The sequence below is a fragment of the Drosophila novamexicana genome, unplaced genomic scaffold, assembly GCF_003285875.2.
Source record: "Drosophila novamexicana strain 15010-1031.04,08,12 unplaced genomic scaffold, DnovRS2.1 tig00000193-arrow-pilon, whole genome shotgun sequence".
NCBI lineage: Eukaryota > Metazoa > Arthropoda > Insecta > Diptera > Drosophilidae > Drosophila > Drosophila novamexicana.
This window is the reverse complement of record NW_020824787.1, coordinates 8,361,282-8,381,928: the sequence shown is the minus strand read 5'-3', so window position 1 is coordinate 8,381,928 and position 20,647 is coordinate 8,361,282. Positions and strand designations below refer to the sequence as shown.

At 41.1% G+C, this 20,647-nt stretch overlaps 4 protein-coding genes across 6 annotated transcripts; 1 reads left to right on the top strand and 3 right to left on the bottom strand.

The window, feature by feature from the left end:
- Positions 1-110: 110 nt before the first annotated feature.
- On the bottom strand, positions 111-2,391 carry LOC115758927 (myotubularin-related protein 2). The gene is made up of 2 exons (XM_030699725.1): positions 660-2,391; positions 111-595 (listed from the first exon to the last, which is right to left on the bottom strand). Exons 1-2 carry the CDS (start codon positions 2,203-2,205, stop codon positions 270-272), a joined length of 1,872 nt encoding a protein of 623 aa, XP_030555585.1. The 5' UTR covers positions 2,206-2,391; the 3' UTR covers positions 111-269.
- Positions 2,392-4,597: 2,206 nt separating this feature from the next.
- Positions 4,598-12,948, bottom strand: LOC115759059 (liprin-alpha-1). Of its 3 annotated transcripts, none has more exons than XM_030699884.1 (15): positions 12,792-12,948; positions 11,479-11,766; positions 11,318-11,419; positions 10,926-11,252; positions 10,735-10,842; positions 9,901-10,068; positions 9,717-9,836; positions 8,839-8,979; positions 7,513-8,448; positions 6,535-7,148; positions 6,273-6,475; positions 6,100-6,207; positions 5,714-6,033; positions 5,368-5,484; positions 4,598-5,303 (listed from the first exon to the last, which is right to left on the bottom strand). In XM_030699884.1, exons 2-15 carry the CDS (start codon positions 11,725-11,727, stop codon positions 5,214-5,216), a joined length of 3,603 nt encoding a protein of 1,200 aa, XP_030555744.1. In that variant the 5' UTR covers positions 11,728-11,766; positions 12,792-12,948; the 3' UTR covers positions 4,598-5,213. The 3 variants fall into 3 exon arrangements, with proteins under 3 accessions (XP_030555744.1, XP_030555745.1, XP_030555746.1); XM_030699885.1 differs by having other exon boundaries at positions 5,214-5,303; positions 8,851-8,979; XM_030699886.1 differs by lacking the exon at positions 8,839-8,979 and having other exon boundaries at positions 5,214-5,303.
- A 407-nt stretch (positions 12,949-13,355) lies between these two features.
- Positions 13,356-18,081, top strand: LOC115759003 (homer protein homolog 1). Its single transcript, XM_030699811.1, is given in 7 exon segments — positions 13,356-13,489; positions 14,948-15,236; positions 15,304-15,797; positions 15,859-15,937; positions 15,991-16,263; positions 16,325-16,459; positions 16,522-18,081. Coding segments are annotated over 7 exon segments (1,665 nt in total). The 5' UTR covers positions 13,356-13,484; the 3' UTR covers positions 16,912-18,081.
- Positions 18,082-18,487: 406 nt separating this feature from the next.
- LOC115758650 (protein Aatf) lies at positions 18,488-20,173 on the bottom strand. The gene is made up of 2 exons (XM_030699385.1): positions 18,762-20,173; positions 18,488-18,692 (listed from the first exon to the last, which is right to left on the bottom strand). Exons 1-2 carry the CDS (start codon positions 20,096-20,098, stop codon positions 18,590-18,592), a joined length of 1,440 nt encoding a protein of 479 aa, XP_030555245.1. The 5' UTR covers positions 20,099-20,173; the 3' UTR covers positions 18,488-18,589.
- Positions 20,174-20,647: the final 474 nt, after the last annotated feature.

Here is a 20,647-nt window from a genome sequence, read left to right as displayed (position 1 = left end):
TTGTTTCAATACAAATCCGCTTTGCCATCAATTAATTGCACGTTACGGCTATAAAAACAGAAAACAACGCTTCATGAATATATATATATATATATATTAGTTATATTATGTATATATTTATTAGTATTGCTGCTTATGCACATTATTTTTGGATTAAACAATTCGTTAATAGGGTAGTACATGGAAATGGCATGTATAAGTTGTGTCGTTAATACGGTTAATGGGAACTAGTTGGAGCAAGAAAATAAACGTTAAAGAAAATACTATATTTAATGCATGGGCGAGGCCAATCGCGTGGTCGTCTGCATGTTGTTGCTGCGATTGTTTAGCTTCAGGCGCAGCTCATTCACATGCTTGAACAGCTGATCCTGCTTGGAGAGCAGCTCTCGTGTACGCTGGCAGCCGTGCTGGGGCGCGCACAAGCCCGGATTCCAGCGGCAGTAGAGACCCTTCCAGAGACGCACCGCCCGCACGCTGGCAATGGGACGCAACACGGGCTCGGGGCCGTGCGTGAACGAGGGAAAGAGCGGATTCAGATACTGATCCAGCGAGGAGTTTATGTGCGTCCACAGCGAAATTGTTTTGTGCTTCAGATCTGGGCGGAACAGTATAGAACTTACTAATTGGAGAAAAATAGATATGTATATTATGTAGCTTACCCTCTGCCACACGCTCCGCCTCGGTGTTGCACAGGAAGGTACCAAAACGACACGAATACAGATGATCCGCAATTGTGATGAGAAAGTGCTCATTGAATTCGAATGCATTGACAAACTGTTGACTCACTTGCCATACGCTGTCAATGAACTGCAGAAAAACTGGCGAGCGATCCGCATCCGAATGCTTGTTATCGCCATGGCCAATCCGTTGCTGGAATTTGTGGCCAAAGGACAGCCATTCCTTTTCGATGAGCACCTCAAAGCCGCGCACGGTGCGATAGTGCGGATCCAGCAGCAGCATGGATAACGCCGTCAGCTGGGCTGTGCGATCCCAGCCATCGGAACAGTGCACCACAACCGAAGTGCTCATCGTCTCCACCTTGTCCACGATACGCACAGCCCCGGCCAAAATGCAGCGTATATGCTTCAGCCACAATGTGCTATCGATGGCCGTCTGCCACTTGGAGTCGTCAGTGGTGGGATAGCAGGCTTCCTTCACCTTGCGCAGGCTCTCGCGCATAACATGTATGTTGTGTATGTCTAGGAAATTGATTTCCACATTTTTGTAGGCATCCTCCGACTCGTAGCCGCCACCCTTTGCCTTGTTCGCAATGGCATTCGCGCTGGGCCGGGCATCCATAATGGTCAGCTTGTCCGACTGTGCATTCGCCTCCATAATATAGCTTAGATAGGTCTCATCGTCTGCATTGCGTTTGCCGCTGACGCCCACCAGCGGCTGGGAGCAGCGCGTTATCGTTGCCTGTGTCCGAGGATTCATCCAGGACAAAACTGGCAAACGGCAACGTGAACGGAACTGCGCAACGCGACGCAGAAAATCATCAGAGGCCGCCTTAGGCACGGCCCAAACAGCCGGATAGCTATCACAAATGCCATACGATTCGTTCAGCTTTGTGGCACGCCACATATCATTGGGCACGCCCAGACGTCGCAGCTCCGCCAGCGGCTCATACACGGCCCAGCCATCCCAGCCGGCGCTTACGGCCGCAATGGCGGCGGGCGGCTGTGCCGCCGCGGCATGCGCAAAGGCGAACAGCTTGCCGCTGTAGGAGAGCGGAAATGCGTTCGCCTGCAGCTTCTCAAAGACGGTGCGACGCGAGTGATTCTGCTGCTTGTGGGCGAAGCGCAGATTGCGCATATCCTTGCAGAATATCTCAATGCCGTAGCTATTCTCGCCGCGTGACGTGGCGCCACCAATTTTCTCCACACGCGCAATAACACCCAGCGGCACGTCGACGACAACGGGTGGCTCCTGGTCGCGCAGCGGCAGCGAACGAAAGTACAAGCGATAATTGGTGATGGTTAGGGCGCCGAAGACGGGTCCGCGATAGGGGCAGACATAGGTGACATCGTTCTTTTGGTCCTGATCCTCCTCGCCCTCCAAATAGGCAAAGGGCGTATCCCTGAGTACGCCATTCTCGGCACCGTGCTTGGAGCCAAGCGAACTTGACTTCGAGCTGCTGTCCAGCGAATTGCTGCTGGCCGTTTTCGATGCCAGCTTGTCGGCTAAACTTGTTGTGGCGTCCATGGCTGCGGAATGGACACTAGGGCGGAAAACAAATTTTGTGTCGAGTAAAATATTCTTTGTTTTTATTGTTTACAATCGACTTGCTTATCGATTCGTTTCGGAACCAGTTCGATTGCACAACTCGGCAAACCGAATGAACGAACCAAGTTTTCCGACTGTTGTTCGTTTAGTTAGCCACATATAAATTTTTATTTTCTCTTATTATTGACGTCCAAAGAAAATGTCGTTTAAAATGACGAAAGTAACAATAATATAGTCGAATGTAGGCTTTGTATTAATCAGCTGTTAACTATCTAGCATATGTTAACATCGCCAAGCAAAGCTGTTATTCAACATAACATTTCTCTGTTGTTTAACATAGGAATGTGTTTGGCGCCAGTTTTCAACAATAAAATCAAATTGTCAAATATTTTACCACACCTAAGTCAAAATATGACAAAAACAAAAACTTGCATATTTTTTGTAATAAATTTAAATTTATATATATGGTACATATAAAAAACTCCAGAACGGAATTTTTGCCTTTACTAAATTGTTAGTTTTTCTTTTCACAATATTATATAAATATATGTACATATGCATGTGTTTTGTTTTGTTTTGTTTTTTTTTTCTCCTTGTATAATAATAGATTGTGTATCTTGTATTTAGTTTTACTATAGTAAAGTGTATTTCTCCTTGTTTTTTTTTTTTTTTAATATGTATTTTCAACAAAAGTTAACAATTAAACCAATATTTTTTTGTTCAAATCAACTTAATTTTTCAGTTAGTATTTTATAAATTTAGATTAGTTTTGTTTTATATATTGGTTTTTTAATGCTACAGTTACGTACATTATTAAATACGCTAAGCATCAACAGAAATCATTTTAGGGACTAAAAAAACGAAATGAGCCTTTTCAATTTTAAAGAGTTGTATGAAAAATAAACCAAAAACAATTTGAAGAAATTAGGAAACCTATCACTTATCCTGGATTGTTAGTTACTTAAATAGCAGATAATGCTAGACTTGTATATATTTGAATTTTAGTTATCTTGCTTTGAATAATTCATTTCATATAGTCAAATGTATCCTGTTGACGTTTAGGGTATTGTCTTAGCAGTTTCTTACGAACATGGTTTTTTTTTTTTATTAATTTTGCTAATACAGTTGAAAATGAAGTTATAGTTCTTAGTTGTTTATGTGTGTGTGGGTGTGGTAAATTATATATATATACTTAGATACAAAGCATTAGTTGCAGTTTTGGTTTTTGTTCAAATTAATAAAAACTTAATTATAATACCCCATTTTTGCATAAAACTAATAATATGTTAGCAAAACAGGCAGTTTGTGTGCTTTCAACATATTTGATGTATGTATGTATGGATATATAAGTACAGAAGAGCTTTAGTTGTTAGTTTGATTGAACAAAGTTTCTAAATAATATAATTTCATTTATTTGCTTGCCTTTGTCTTTGCAAATATGTATAAACTAAATTAACAACGTAAGAATTAATGGGAGTTTTGTTTTGAAAAACAATGGATATGCTTTGTGAATATATATATATATAATATTTATAAATTTATGCCAAGACATTGGGATTGCAATTCGAGCTTCGAGTTTTGCCAATTACAATTATTGCAAAATATTTAAATATAAATTTAGTAGCATGTCTAATGTGTTCTTTTCTTTTCTTTTCGTTTTGTTTTTATTATTAATGCAAAGGCTAAGTACTATGTAGACTTGTAGGGTTGTTTGCCTTTAAAGCTTTTTCTTTTTGCTATTTCGATTTTCCATATGTAAATAGTTGATAAATGGGCGCTTGCGACTTTAACTTCAACTTCTCTCGACTCCATTCATTATACTCCTCCTCACGTTTTCACTTTTGTTCTATAATACTTTCTTGTTAGTTACACGTATGCTTGATAATGTTAATTATACATTTATTTATATATATATATTTACTGTATATATAAGTGAGCTTTATATGTGTGTATATTAAACTAGGCGTATATATAATATGTATATATATGCAGCTGTTTACTATATATGCCTGATTGTTGTGCATGTTGTTTGTTCTTCAGTTGAATTAAACTCGAATCGGAGCGCCTTGCATTACTCTACCAATAAAAAGGTAAACTAAAAAACATGCCATAATGTCATCTGTGAAGCGTACTATGTTAGCTTGTTTGTATATATATATGTATGTAAATATATATTAAAAAAAAAAAAAAAACTGAATAGCGTTAAACAAAATAATAAACTGTACATAATGTCAATAACATATTATATAACAATCAAGTTTGGTTACTAATTTGGTTCGAAGCACGCATCTCTGTATATATATATATATATATATATATATATATATATATATATATATATATATATATATATTTTGCAGCTAAAACAAAATACTGTTAGTCTATTGCAAGCCCAATTAATGCTACAATCTAAATTATATATGTCACATTGTTAAAAAAATTATTAAAAAAATATTAATTAAAATAAAACAATTACAAAATGATTAGCATCTAAAACTTGTACAATGCCTACAACATTGGCAGCAGGGCGCCCGTGCAAATTGTTTACATACACGCTTTGTATGTATCCGTACGTATTTCCTATATAGAGTATGTGCTATGTCTTGTATACATTGTCTTGTAATGGATTATATGACTATCTCTGTGTGTGTAGGCGTGTGTGTATTTATATAAATAGATTAGACGTGCATCATGCTGGGGAGAAGGGAGGGGTATGGGTATTGGGCCCAGTCAGTGTATATTCTGAGCCTGGGAGTCTCTTGCGTTGCGTCTTTCTTGTTAGAATTTTGTGGCTTAGTTGTTTGTCTGTTTGTTTCCATTTCCATTTCGATTTCCTCATTCCTCATATATAAATATATATGTGCTCCATTATTAGTTGTATTTCGCAGCGTTTAGGAAATATTGACGCTGTGCTGGCTTTTCTCTTTTGAAAGTTAGTTTAGGTTGTTTTACTCATCCACCGATGTTGTGGGCGGACTATAACTGCATCAGGATGCGCTGCGCTGTTCGCTATCCGGCCTGCGATCTGTGGCAATTTGCAGCAAGTTTCTGAACTCCGTGTCGAGTATTTGGCGTGCCTACATAATCATTTGATTTGATTATTAAATAATATATGTATTATATACAAATTTAAGCACTAACCTGTGCATTTTGCGTGGGTATTTGCAGTGCCAGGCCCATGGCATTGGCATCGAAGCCCTCATCCAGCGCCATCAGACCACCATGGACACCCGATTCAAGCAAGTTATTGGCATATTCCTGGGGAAGATTATAGTTACATTTTTAAATCGTATAACTTATTTTGTCATAAGTCTTTGCTGTCGACCCTAGGCTTGCAAAGGCTTTGTCCCTTCGTAGCTTGAACTCATTGAGAATTATAAGCAATGAAAAAATGCGATATTGCAAGCAGAACCAAAGTCTACTTATGATCTTATTCCTGGATATTTCTCAACAAAAGCATAGCTAAAACTCAGCTCTCAACACTCACCTTCAGTCCTATGCTGCCCACCCAGCGTATAACACGCTCATTGCTCCACACGAGCACATCGCAGAGCCCATTCTCGCTCATCTTGCGCCTATGCTCCAGCTCTGTGCGATCATAGTTTAAGCGTTTGAGCATTGAGATGCCATACTGCAGGCTGGTCCGATGAAAGCTGTCAACCATTTTCAATTGGCCGCGCAAATCCTTCTTGGTCAAATGATCCAACATGCGCGCATCGACTAGACACTCCATAAAGGTTGTGCGATATTGCGGCAATCCCAGCCCAGGTAGCCAGTAATTGCCAATCCACTCGTGATTCATATCCCCTGCAAATAGATAAAGGACACATTTTATTTAGTGTTTCCCACATTTAATCAGTTGTATAAGCTTACCAAACGCTAACGTCGTACGCGATGTTTGCGGCGCTGAGGGTGAAGTTAGTGAAACCATTTCCTGTATGGCCAAACGTAGTTTGAGCCTGTGCAGCGGATTACTAATGCCTATCCAAGGAGAACAGGATGTTTAGCATAGGTCGAATATACACTCTACACACTTTGCATGTTACCTATCTCCCGCTGTATTTCCGTGTCGCTTAGTGCGCTCATAATAGCGCCGGATTTGACATTGGCGCGACAGGCGGCCACATACCAGGCGGGCATGCCCACCCACAGTTCCAGCCAGGCGACAATGGTGGGTCCGTTCCACAGGGCGAATGGCGTGCCCGCTTTCATCGCCTCGCCCAGCAAATCGTTGCGATAATCGTGATCCCTGCAGTGAATATTTATAGTTAGTTAAGGCTATTCAAATTAAATGGGATCCACACTCACTTCTTTTGCCTGCCGTAGTCAACGCTGCTGATCTTGGAGCCCGGTGCGCTAGCAATGCGCGGCATCATGCCGCCTGTCATGCTCATGACATCATAGTTGGAATCCACTTCGCTTAGGCCAATCGATAGATTGCCAATGGACATCATGCTGGGCGAGCCATCCGGCAGTGTATCCTTAACGCCCTTGACCTTTTCCTTTTTACTAAAGAATCGTCCCAGCGACGATTTGATGCCCTTCTTCTTCTGAACGGCAGCTGCGGCGGCCGCTTCCCTTGATACGCCCGACGTTGGCGTCTGCAGCATGGACATGGAACCCATCGTATTGTAGTGACGCAGCGACTCCTGGCTGCCATATCGGGAGCTAAGCGGCGACAGGCCATAACTGTGCGTGTTCAACGTCATGTGCGCGTTCACGTGTGGCGACGCAGCGGGCGCCATTGTGCGACGACGCAGCTCCTCCTGGCTATGAGCCAGCGCCTGGGCAACGCGCTCCAAACGCATCGAGCGTGCGGTCAATGGTGAGGCAGCGCCGCCGGAACTTGAATCGCCGGTGGTGGACATGCCGCCATGCAGCTCCTCGCGGGACGCATCACTGGACAGCACGGGCAAGTTAAGCTGCAACAATCAAATAGTTAGATCACAGTTGAGCATCACAGGCTGTTAAATAGTTCTTAGGTTAAGTAAGGGCTAATTAGTACAAACGAAGTTCTTCGCGAAGGAGGCTTTTTCTAAGAGATTTAAATTTCCCAAATCGATAAGCATCAATTATTTTTTTATGATATGCATTGAATCTGAGTTTAAATCCAATTGAACGTAAACTCTCTAAAATCAATTCAATACTTTTCAAATTATCTTTCAAACTTTGTGTTAATTGAATTGCATAGAAAATATGGTTTCTTTTCAACTATTTTCCACTTATAGCTATGAAATACGAAGCAGCCGATATTAGAAATTGTTATAGCTATTATCGAGTTCTTACCGTATGATATTTCTGCATGAAATCACGCTGCGGACTGTTGGGCGTACTACGCCCGCTCATGGGCGGACTTTGTCTGTCCATGGAACGGCCGCGTGCCAATAGATTCACATGCTCCAGACTGCCGACACGCGATTCCAGCTCCTCGGCGCGTGCCTCCGTCGATTGTTTCTCTTCCTGTATGAGTCGAATCTCATTATTGATGGCATCCAGCTGCTCCTGCAGCATCATGGCCAGCGTTTGTGCATCCGTATGGCCCGACGGCGACATCATATCCGCCGTGGCAGCCGCATAGAGCGCATCGCTATCGTCGCAATCGGCCACACTGGCGACCAAATCGTACGCCTGTTGCTGGGCGTGCGCCACCTGCTGCATTTGTAGCTTTTCCCACTCCTGCTCGGCCATGGAGCGGGCCAGAGCGTTCTCCTCGGAGAGACGGGATTTGCTCTGGCGTCGCAGCGAATGCGTTTCGAAGCTGGCATGGGATGCGCTGCGGCTAAAGGCGTTGCCGCCGCCGCCATCCACGACGCTGCTGGGCGATAGGCTGCGGGTGAGCGCCTCCGTCTGCTGTATATTGTAGGCGATCTCTTGCTGGAGCAGCTGACGCTTGAAATTCTCGATTTCGAGTCGTGTCTTCGATAGCTCCTTCATAATTTCGCTCTTCTCGTGATGCAGCTCCTCGGCAACCTTGCGCGCCTTCTCCAGTTCCTGGGTCAGTGCATTTTTCTCATCCAGCGCACGCATACGCTCCTTTAGATGCACCTCCAGCCGTTCATTCGACTCGGACAGCAATTTGTCCACCGTCGAGGACAAACGCAAATTGTGCTCTTCATTCATCTTGAGACGCTGATTCAGTCTTACCACCTCGGCGCTCTTCTCATCCAAATTCGTTTCCAAGGCCCGTATGCGATCCTCCGCCGAACCATGACGTTCTTGAGCCTGCAAATGTGTTCAGCCCAAATCGTTTAATAAAGCATATTCAATCGAGTTAATTGGTCATAATAATAGATAGACAAGATAGTTAGTTGTAAATGTTAGTTAATGAAAGCTAAGAGTGAGGAGAGTTTCTGTGAAGGTTTCTTTTGTTCAGTTGTTGTCGGTGCGCTGAGTTCTTGTGCAGGACAGTTAAGAGATTGGGTTGTTTATATAAAGAATCGTGAGTAGAGTTGTTTCTGTTGTTGTTATTGTTGTTAGTAGTTGGATTTTGGAAAAAAAGATACGAGTTTGAAAGAACGTTACACAAATAAGAATCAAAAATTGAATTGTAGAAATTAATTTGAGTTTATACTTATGGAACCTGTCGGCGCGCATATTAGTTCGAGTGCATACCTTATTTCCTACCTTTGTCAATGCCTCCATGCGCGCCTTTAGCTGCTCCTCCATGTCCGGCTGCAGTTTGGCATGTTGCGCTAGCTTTTGTTCAGAGAGTTCGAGTTTCTCTTCAATTGCGCTGATTTTCTCTTCGTGCAGCTGTCGGAGTTTAGGTTTTTTTTTTTTTTGTGTTTTGATTTGGTGAGGGTAGTTCAATTAGTTTGGTTTTTGATATGCAAATGGATAGGGTATATATTATTCATTATTAGTCACAGTTTTAGCTTTTAAACAGGCATGGGCGAAAAACAAGTCCACTGACTATATCAAGTTGTTGCTTGCAAACAAAATGTGGCATCAAAAAGTTAAAATACAAAATCTTGAACAAAAACAAGTAAAAAAGCTAAACTTCTAGTTTTGATCAAGTCACATTTAAAATAGTTTGTGCTGTGGTGTTAATAACATTCGGCTGTTATCTTAAATAGAACAGAGTAATTAACATGATTAATTAACAGAGGCTGTTCCGAAACTTCTTTACATCATGCTAAGGCTTGCATTTCTTGGCCCAATTATTTAATAAAAAATAAAATGATTTTAAAAAGAGTTTAAATAATAATACAGGCAATCACAGCAAAACTCATTAACATTATTCGAATGACACGTAATATGTTATATTTGCCTAATTAGTTCCTGACTTTAGAACGCTTTCCATAAATTTCCAAACTTGCTGAGAAACACAATAATTAATTGCGGAAATAAGACATTAACAACTTTCATATAAATACATATATATAAAGGGTATTTTTCAGTGCAGTGTTTTGATTAATTTGATGAAATTCGCCCATGCCTAGAAACCATAACCAATTCGATGCACATATTTTGCTTATGCATAGACACACCTTTAGTTGTGCCTCCTTGTGCCGCAGCTCCTGCTCCAGTTTCTCGTTCAGATCATGCAGCGACGTGGACTCGCGTTGAGCATTCAAATAGCGCTTTTCCAGCGTAGTTATACGCTCCTCCTACAAATGTTTTTTTTTTATATTTTTATATATACCTAAATATATTTATGTTATGGTTACGCACCTGATCTTCCTTTTGTGCCACATTTTCGCGCAGATCGCGCTGCAGCTTCGAGCACTGATCCTGCGCCTTGCAGTGCTCCTTCTGCACTCGCGACATGTTCTCCTCCAGTTCATTGATCTTGCTGTTCAGATCGGAGACGCGACGCTGCCATTGAGACAATTCCGAGGTCTAAAAGTACGAAAGGGTTTGAAATTCTTAACAATTTGTGCATATAATAATAAATACTTATATTTTGAAAATATCTATTTTGTTTAAATTTGAATCAAATTTTGCTTTCATAAAAAATTCGTAAATATAAATATATATAAAAAGAACACTGAAAGTTGTTTGCCTTCGGGGAAGTTTCTCCGCCTTGAGGCTCAATTAGTCAGACTTGCTTTGCCGTCAAATGTTCGTAAAATAAGAAAAACAATGATAAATTAGATATACAATAGCGCGCTTTAACTAAAACAAAGCTGCAGCTACATTTGATCTCTACCGAAAATTGGGAACTACCAAATATGGTTAAATGCAAGTTAATTAAGCTTTTGTTGTAATAGTACAAAATTATGATCGTTTTGTTGCCTTAGTTTCTATGCCTAATTAAGACAAGGTTTATATAATGGCTCATACAAGATTTTGTACGAATTTAGAGCGTTTAACAATCTCAACTAATTAGTTATTCGAACAACTAAAAGCCTTATCTTTAGCAAATAATTGTTTTGTTTTGTCAACAATGAAATTTCGCATGGGAATATCGCGTCGTGTGAGTCATAAATTGCTTTACATGTATTGTCTATACAGGTAGTGCGACTTGTTGGCAATCATGTTGCGATAACCCGGCGATGCCCTCACCTGCTTCTCAATGATCGTTTGTAGCTCGTGTGTTTTGGCCGCATATTCATTTATTTCGCTGGCATCACCATTGACTCCACCGCCGCCACCGCCGCCGCCGCTCGCCAGCTGCAACAACAAAAGGTAGATAATGTAAAATACACGCTTGATTGAGTTAACACACAAGCACACAGACGCGCGCGCGCACACACCTTCTCTTTGATGCCGTTTTCCCCGCTCGCATTGCTGGCCGAGTTGATGCCGCCGGCTGGCAAAGCGCCCGTTTTATATTGGTTTAGCTCCTCTTTGGTTGTGTTCAGCTCTTCCTCCAGCACGTTGTTCTTCTCAATGGACAAACGCAGACGCTCGCGCACCTTCTCGTCGAGTGCTTTGTGATGTTCGAACAGGGATTTGAGCGCTTTGAGCACCTCCACCTCACTGGAGACGCCGCTTTGGGCGGCCGCTTGCCGCTTCACCACGGTCATGCGCAGAGAACGCTCATGGCGCGACACCAAGCACTCCAAATGCTCCAGCAGTAGCTGTAATAAGAATAGACAACTTTTTTAGATTTACCAGATATTGTTGTAGCTTAGCTGTCGCTTACCCGCGTATTGTTGCGTTCCGCTTTGAGCTCACCAATTTCCTCGTCCCGTTCCAGCAAGGTTTCGCGCGCTTGCGTCAGCTCCTTGGTGAGCGTGGCAAACTCCTGGCAAGATCAAATATTAAATAGAGCTTTCTAACATTTGTGTGTTTATTTGAACTAACCTGCGGCAGATTGGCATTGATCTGACGCTGGAGGCTGTCGCGCTCCTTCTCGACATCGCGCAGCTTGCCCTCCGTTTCGACCAGTCTCTCCTGTGCCTCGCGCAGGCTGTCCATAAGCTTGTCTCGCTCATCGAGCATGGAGACCATGAGCTGCTCAAAATTGGCATCCTCGCCGCTGAACTGCGACGAACGCTGCGATATGCTGTCTTCCGATATTGTGGGCATTACGTCGCACATCATGTTCCACATTATTTAGTTGGCCACCAGAGCACGGGCACGCATGCAAGACTGTAAGGAAACCAATTTTAATGAGATTTCCAATATCTCTTCTTTGTTTTCTTTAAGAACCTTCAGCACTCTGACACGATTATAAGGTCTAGTTCAACTCACTTTTGGGCACGTCAACTAACTAAATTTGGTTTATAATACATCAGTTTCCGTATATCCACAGCAGATTCTTGTTATCTTAACGTTTTCTGATTTAAGAACCAACGACTCGGATCTAGATTTTGGAGCTAATCTAACTGGATTAATGCATTGAAAATTATCTAGTATCTTTGGGTAAATCATATATAGGCCGCATAATTTTACCGTAAAAGGTGTTTTTCGAAAAATTCATAAATCTGACCGCAATAATTTGAACCGGCATAAACCGGTATTACCGATATTTGTATTGTTCAATTGTATTTTAAAGAATATTGTTGAAACAGTTCTTAAAGCGTGAAATTTAATTTAAAATAAATATAACCGTTAATATATGTATAAAATTTGCCTTAAGTCGCTGGTCACGCAGCTAAAACGGTTAAAGGCCCACGCATTGCCCACGCTCCGGAGTTATTTATTTTTCTTGTTGATGCTGAGTTTTTCCCCTATTGAGGCACGCCCGCGTAATGGGTTAATACATTCCAATTGGACCAACACACTGAACATGTCTAATAAGGCTTTTATCATAGGCGCCGCATTGATAACAAGTTTTCTACACCAACACATATACGCACACACATATGTATATACACACAGGCACACTTGCACACATACACACCACATGAACGTATATACATACAGGCATGCCAGTACGCACACATATGCACAGCATTTTCTTTTTTATAATACTTTTTGTAATTTAAATTAATGTTTCTCACATGCATTTAACACTAATTATGGCAAACACGTTAAATTTAATAGTCGCAGGCTAACAGCTGCCGCACTCGTTGCGTTTTATGATTGGTAAAACGCCTTTTCTTGAGCATAAGAGGACGGCTTTTATGCAAAAAGAGCAAAAAACTCCCTTCCTCCCTGGCGCAAACACGTACCCCGTAGCCAACAAGGATCGATCGCCCGGCGACAGCGCAGCAGCAACAACAACAACTTTTGTTGCTGTTTAGCTTTTGCATATAAAGCTATTTAATTGTTGCAATTGTAGCAAGTTTTATTTATTTCCGATTGATTTTTATGTGCGAAAAAACGCAGCTCGTTTCTTTTTTGGTTGCCACTTAGGTAAAAATCCAGTGCTGCCACCTAGATTTAATATTCTGTATATTTTAGACAATCTGGCTAGGTAGCTGGCTACCTACGATTATATTTATCGATATTCGCTGGGGCCCAACGCTTTTTAAGACATTTAAAACTGAACAACTTAATTAAATAATTGTAATTAAGAAATAAAAGAAAATCATAGAACTAAAATTATTAAAATGAGTCGTGCTCATACATCGTTACCGATTCGATGCCAATTCAATTTCACATCACCTATCGAGTATTACATGGGCATATCTTAAGATAACACGATATTGGCAACATTGCGCTGTTATTGTAACATTACTCGCATCTTTTTTTTTTTAGCAACATCACTCACAGTTTTAGCCGCATTGCCTACAGTTTTTACACAGAGCAAGCGCCTCGTTTGTGTTTTATTTTTTAGTGTTATAATTAATAAAAATAAACAATTAGCATAGTGTTAACTTGTTGCCATATAAAACAATTGAGCGCTGCAGCAAACAAACGCAATGGGGTAAGTACGCAAATTATTCTAATGTGTTTGCAAATGCTACAAATTGTGTGAAAAATCGACGCCGACGTCTTCCTTGCTGCTGATGCTTCCTCTTCTTGTTGTTGTTGCTGTTGCTGCTACTCCTGCTGTTGTTGTTGTTGTTGTTATTATTGTTCTTATGGGCTGAGGTGTAGCGAACGTCTTCGAAGGTGTAAATTTGTTCCATATATAGCATGTGAATTGATGCTATTCGTAAGTTGTAGGTGTATTCTGACAAACGCCGCCCGTCGATACCAATTATGCGAGTGTGTGTGTGTGTGTGTGTTTGCGTGGGTGTAGGTGTGCATGCGTTTGTGTGTGTGTGTGTGCAGTAAACTTGAGCAAAATCAAAACGAGGCTACAAAACACTTAAGCGCATAATGCAATTTAGTCGCCAAGGCAGCCCCTACCACCCCCGCCCCCCCGCAACGCTACCACAAACAACACTAAGAACAACAATGCCAATGACATGGTGAAGACAATTTCAATAAGAACTACAACAACAACAACAACAACAACAACGCATGACAATCTATTTTCACCGAAGCTCTTAAAGCCCCAACAAATTTGTTGTTGCCATGACAGCGCCGCTTTTGTTATACTAAAGCTACACATATTTAACCCATACTAACTAAACAATCAGCACGTTATCTAAAACAGACAATTTAACAAATTATGTTATCTATCTACAGTTAAATGAAATGTTTAGCACTCGATTGAGAATTTGAAAAGTACAGTGAACTATGCTTGAATTGCAACCTTTTTATTTTTGAGCATATTTGAGATATTATTTACATTCAAATCAAATAATATTTGATTCATAATTTGATGTTCAGTCATTGCAATTAATTTATATAAATATAAATCAACATTTTTAAAGACATTATTAATTTTTAATTAAAATATAATATACATTTTTTTAAAATATTTAAAAATAATTTTGCTTATTATTAAATGTTTTTAGTTAATATTATGTACATATAATTTTGTAATATTCTAAATTCCACAAATAATGCAATAATCGAATAATTATGTCTTAAATAAAATTAAAAAAATTATATATAAAAAATTGCATAATTATGTATCATTGAACTTAAAGATCTTTATATGAATTGATTAGCGTTAATTGAAATCAAATTTTATTCACACGCGAATGTTGTGGCTGCTTAAAACTTGAACATCTTATCGAGCGTGCACTGTAGCCGAATTAGGCGCTTGCGTAGCCTTACAAAGTTCAGCCTGTAGCATTACCAACTTGGTCACATGTGTATTTACTGTACAACCAACAATCCCTCCTCCCTTCTGCTGCCCCTTAGCTAGCGCGTTTGCAAATTAAATATTAAGCCGACGATTCCATTTTAATGGAATTTTTAATTAATCACCTGTGGGTGCTGCTGCCGGTTGCTGCTCCTTTTCCCTGTGTTTATCTCGCACAAACAGCGAACAACCGATTTTCACTTGCCAGGCGCACGTGTTTCATATTGATCCCAAAACGAAACGGACATGGATCACGGCCAGCATGAAGGCGGTTAATGTGAGCTTCTTCTATGATATCTCACGGAATCTATATCGGATCATCAGCGTGGAAGGCACCAAGGCGGTCATCAATTCAACAATAACGCCCAGCATGACGTTCACACAGACATCACAAAAGTTTGGACAATGGAGCGATGTGCGCGCCAATACGGTTTATGGACTTGGTTTCTCCTCCGAGGCGGAGCTGACAAAGGTGTGTGTGTGTGTGTGTGTCTATATGGAGTTTTATTATATTCATTAAATACTATTTCTGTTCCCAGTTTGTGGAAAAATTCCAGGAGGTCAAGGAGGCCACCAAAAATGCTATGAAATCTGCGAATGGCTCCAATGCGGTTACGCCCACCACCTCGGCGAATACATCGCCAATTTCAGGACGTGCTGTGGGCGCCATTCAAAATGATAACACCAACATCGATCCACACACCGTGGAACCGCCGAATTTAAGTAATACCAATACACAGAATGCCAATCCCGATAGTCCCTCGCATAAGCTGTTAAACACTAGCGATGGCAAGCAGGATATTGGCTCGGCCACGCCTTCGCCGCAGCCAACGCTTGGCATGGGCGCTGCCACAGTTACCGCTGGCGGCGGTGGTGGTGGCGGCGGCGGCGGTGGTGGCGGCGGTGGCGGTGGCATTACAATCTCTTCTGGTGGCAGCATTGTGGGCATGCATACTGGACCCGGTGCGGGCGCCACGGCTGAGCAACAGCTCAAATATGAAAACGAGCGTCTGAAAATGGCACTGGCGCAAAGGTAGGCCAATATGATAACGTTTCTTCCGTTTAAAATAATTTAACCACTTATGAGTTGACAGCTGCGCCAATGCCAAGAAGTGGGAAATTGAGTTGGCCACCTTGAAGAACAATAACATACGCCTCACCAGCGCTTTGCAGGTGCGTTTAACATCCAAATTGTTACTGTTTAAAGCTAACGCCTACTTCCACAGGAATCGACGGCTAATGTGGACGAATGGAAGCGCCAGCTGCACACATACAAGGAGGAGAACATACGCCTCAAGCGTGAAATGGAACTGATGCGCGTGAGCGGCGGCGTTGGTGGTGGCGGCTCCACAGCTGGCGGCGCCACAGAGGATGAATTGCGTCGCGAGGTGGCTGCGCTCAAAGCGCGCACAGAGACGCTGCAGACGGAACTGCTGCAGCATGAAATAGAGCTTAAAACGGCCAACATGAATTTACGCGAAAAGTGCAATGATCAAACAGTAATTTATTATATATACCCAAATCAACAAAATCAACATAAACTAATGTAAACATTTGCAGCTCGCCAAGTTGAGTGAACTGAATGTGCTGTTCGCCAAGAGTCTGTCGGAGTTATATGCGGTGCAAAAGGATATGGAGAATGTTATACATCCCGCCAAGTGCACTTGAGACGCCGAGTTGGGTGCACACAGAAAGGTTGCGAGTTAAACTTTTAACTGTCAAGCCGCAAACGTATAATTCAATTGGTTTTTGTTTAGGTTTCAGCGCAGGAACAGACTACAATGGCAACCACTAAAACAACGACAACATCGACAACAACAACAACAACTAGCAAACGTTATTTAAGCAATTTTCTAACGGCTGAGGCGGAGAGCACGCTCTCCAATGTCACATCCATACACACACAGCTGCAATCGTCGCTCTACGAGACACAGAACACGGCACAGCTGAAGGCGTTGGATAAACACTCAGCGCTATTGCAGGAGCTGCATCAGCGACAGCTGCAGACTGCAACCAGCTCTGCTCTCACTGATGCAGCTGCCTCCAGTGGCGCTGCTGCTGGCACCAAAACTGCCACCATACTCGTTTCCAAATCAAAAACCAAAACTGGGCTGCCCCTGTTGCTGAAAAATTCCATTAACAATTAGGGAAACAAAAAAAGGAAACCAATAATCAGACGACTCATTGCATTTTTTTGTAATCTTTCTATTTGGTAGTTTGTATACAAAAACAAAACGGCAACAACAGTAACTCACGCCCCCCTCCCACTCACTCACACACACACACACACACTCATTGTAGGTTTATATGTATATGTATTTAGTGTATCTTTCGGTATACCCATTAAGTCCAAAAAGTCCAGTATTTGTTTCATTTCAAAATTGTACGCATTTGTCTGTGTCGTGGTAGCAATTAAGTCGAAAGCAAGTTTTAAATTCTCGTACGCATTCAAGTGCAATATATATATATATAAAAAATACACAACAAAATAATTGATATTATGTGCTCTATATTTTGTAATTCTTTCTGCTAATTGTTAATTAATTTTTAATGAGAGCTTGACAATGAATCGAAATCCTCTGACGAACGAAATACAAATATTTATTTTATGAAAATGTTCTCGAAAGCATTCAAGTATTTTTAAAACTGTAATCCATGGTATTTATTCAAGTTTCGTATAAACTATTTATATTTTTATGTATTTCCTTTATTTGTTTTCATATCTGCAAAGATAATTAGCAAATTTGTGTACCAACCCCCATTGCATTACAATTTATTTATTGCAATTAAGCATTAACTAACAATGACTTAGACGACGAAGCATACTAAAAATTACATAAAGAATAATAATTTTATAAATGAAACTTAAGAAAATACGAAACTAGCAAAGTAAATTAAACGAATACCAAGTCAAGTATGTACATGTATGTGCATCAGTGAAAAACTAGTTTAATATATTAACAAATTATACATACATATATATTATATATGTATCTAATGAACAACAGCAAACAATATCAATATGCAATCTCCCCTCCTTCACAACCGCAAACACACACACTCTCACACAGATACACACACACACACACACACACACACACACACCCGTTGTCGCCTCCCACGGGCGAAACGGTAATGGGAAAAAACGCTTAAACGGTTATCTTGAAGCCATATTGTTATGCAATTTGACCGGTTCGTTTTTTGCATGAATTACCCAGTTTAAAAAAGTAAATAAAATCAAATAATAAACAAAGCAAATGTTGAACATACAAAATTTAGCAGTTAAAAGCAAACACAAGCATATGAAATAAATAAAAATAAAATTCGATATGATTCAAAATAAAAACAAAGACACAATTCTTTTGGGAAAGCATAAACATAAATATTTAATTGTTAATGTTATAATTGATAAATTTTAAGGATGAAAATCTAATAATTTACCTAACTGAATTAATAATTTTCTCTTTGTTATTTTTCAGCTCTATTGGATTGGTGTTTTCTGTTCTCTGCGTAAGTATACTGGATCGAATATAAAACTATATTGTACAAATATAATAATATATTCTATACTGATTGCAGTTATGTCTAGAGGCACGTGGAAAACCAGACTCCTATCACACAAAGGACTTAAGGTTCTCAAAATACAGCTGCCCAAAAAGATAAAGCCGAAAAAAACATTATAAATCTCGCGAAATGAAACACAAACTGTTAGTTTCTTTTAAAAGATTTATAATTAAGAATTTGTTACGCTATAAATTTGTTATTTGCCTTAAACAACGCTTAATAACAGGCAACAATCTGTTCGTGTTCATATCCGTGTGTAATTTAAACAAATAAGGATCTAAACAGTTCCGCCTTGGAGTCGTCCGTCCAGTCGCTGGCCTCGTTGGGTGCCATAAAATTGATCAGTTTATTGTGCACCACATAGCTGCAAGTTGAGGAATTTGGGTAAGTTTAATCATATATATATATAGTTTAATTTGACTGAGAGGCTTACCGCAATTTTCTGCCCTTGCTGGCCCTGGTGTCCACTTTCCGCTTCATTTTCTGGCGCAGCTTCTGCAGCTCCACAAACTGTTTGGCTATGTCGCTCATGCTGGACGTGCTGCTGGCCTTGTACTCGATGAGCTCGCGCAGCTGCTGATGATAGAAATCGCTGTCATCGTAGATGTGCCGCTGTCTTTGGCCATTGGCAGTTGCATCTGCATCCTCTACAGCATTTGGCTGCGGCTGCTGTTGATTGTTTTTAAGTATTTGGGATTTCTCGACGAGCGCCTCTCGATTGGCCAGCGCACTGTCAATTTTCTTGATGATATCGTAATCCTCCTGCAGGGTCTTGCGCTTAACGCCCGCGCCGGGCGTCAACAGCTTGGTGCGATCATCCCACTTGAGCAGCACCTCGTTGCGATAGCTGCGCATATTTTCGAAATTATTCTGCAGCGCATTCGCATGCCGTTTGCTGCTGGCGGTTGGCTCCGTGCTCGCATCCGCCGGCTGCTTGCGTTTGACGGACTGACGCAGCTCGCTGTGCTGCTCCGTGAGCGCCGCTTGCAGCGCGAGCAGCTGTTCCAGCAGCTTGGCGCTGCGCTCCTGGGCTTCGCTTAGCACCAATTTCAGTTCCTCATTGTTTTCACTGAGCTCTTTTAGTGTCTCCGGCGACGGCAGCTGATTCGCTTTGCTGGTCACTTTCTGTGTATTGATGCGCAGCTCCAGCAGGCGCTCCCAAATCCTCAGTTGATTTTGAACGCAGAGTCCTTTCTGTACCTCGGCTTGTTGGTTGGTTTTGGGCATGATTTCGTTGACATCTTCGCCGGAGTCAGCATCTTCTGAGTCGTTCTCCTCGTCGTCGTCGTCGTCGTCATCGTCATCATCCTCTTCGTCGTCTTCATCATCGTCCTCCTCCTGCTGTCCTTCATTCTCATAATCTTCCATGCTGCTGTCATCATCTTCATCGCTTTGTTTACCATTCGTAGCCTGTAAAGTCAATGTTGCCTCCTGCTCGCTGTCGCTCTCTTCGTACGCCAGCTCCGCGCCATCCTCATCTTCACTCTCCTCCTGCTCCTCATCCTCCTCCTCCTGTTCAAACTCTTTGCGACTGCTTATCCTTCCCTTGTATCGTTCGCTCTGTTCGGACAGTAATTTAACATTGCGCTTGCGAAAATCTGTGCTCCGCACGTCTGGCAGATCGTATTCATCCTCGAAGTCCACAACGCGCGCTTTGGTGGTCACATCAATATCGGAATCATTGTCGCTGTCGCTATCGTTGGGATGTGCGAGCAGTTTGCTCACCTTCTCTGCCACAGTCTGTGCTTGTTTTTTCGATTTGCGCAGCATTCTTTTATTCAGTCTTTCATAAAAACAATAAAACCTGTGAACACAGGCCGCAACACGTGAAAGTATAGTTGAGCGCTGAACTGATTCCAGTCTGTGTGTAAATGAACTAGTTCATGTTACGCTCATCGATATCCAAGAAACGATATCGATAGATGTGCGCATCAGCGTGCCGCCAACTAATTAAACTATAAAAATGGTTTAATTATATATTTTCTTTTTTAATACATTTGAAAAACACAATCAACGCCTTGTAGAAAATTGTACAAATTTTGCATTCCAATAAGCTTAAATATTTTTTTTAATTATATATGTATTTTACGTCCGGGGTGTTTTTAAATTAGGAATATTGATTGTGTTTCCTTTTACCATTTGTATATTATAGGCCCAACATCTTTTTTTGCCTAGAATTTTGACTGCTTTAATTTGTTTTCTATAATTTTTAACGCAACAATGAAACGCATTTCAATGGGAGCCCAGGTCCAGTGTTCTTTGCCTTTCTGATTAAATTCAGGTAATATTTAAAAGTCAGTCAGATATAAAAAAAAAGAG

Bases quoted from the DNA above. Each gene is read 5' to 3' on its own strand.
- LOC115758927 (XM_030699725.1), bottom strand. From the start codon at position 2,205: ATGGACGCCACAACAAGTTTAGCCGACAAGCTGGCATCGAAAACGGCC. The intron at 596-659 runs GTAAGCTACATA...TGTTCCGCCCAG, and splicing joins GGCGGAGCGTGTGGCAGAGG to ATCTGAAGCACAAAACAATT.
- LOC115759059 (XM_030699884.1), bottom strand. From the start codon at position 11,727: ATGTGGAACATGATGTGCGACGTAATGCCCACAATATCGGAAGACAGC. The intron at 11,253-11,317 runs GTAAGCGACAGC...TTCTTATTACAG, and splicing joins CGGAACGCAACAATACGCGG to CTACTGCTGGAGCATTTGGA. The intron at 5,485-5,713 runs GTGAGTGTTGAG...AATCTTCCCCAG, and splicing joins TGGGCAGCATAGGACTGAAG to GAATATGCCAATAACTTGCT.
- LOC115758650 (XM_030699385.1), bottom strand. From the start codon at position 20,098: ATGCTGCGCAAATCGAAAAAACAAGCACAGACTGTGGCAGAGAAGGTG. The intron at 18,693-18,761 runs GTAAGCCTCTCA...CTCAACTTGCAG, and splicing joins AGCAAGGGCAGAAAATTGCG to CTATGTGGTGCACAATAAAC.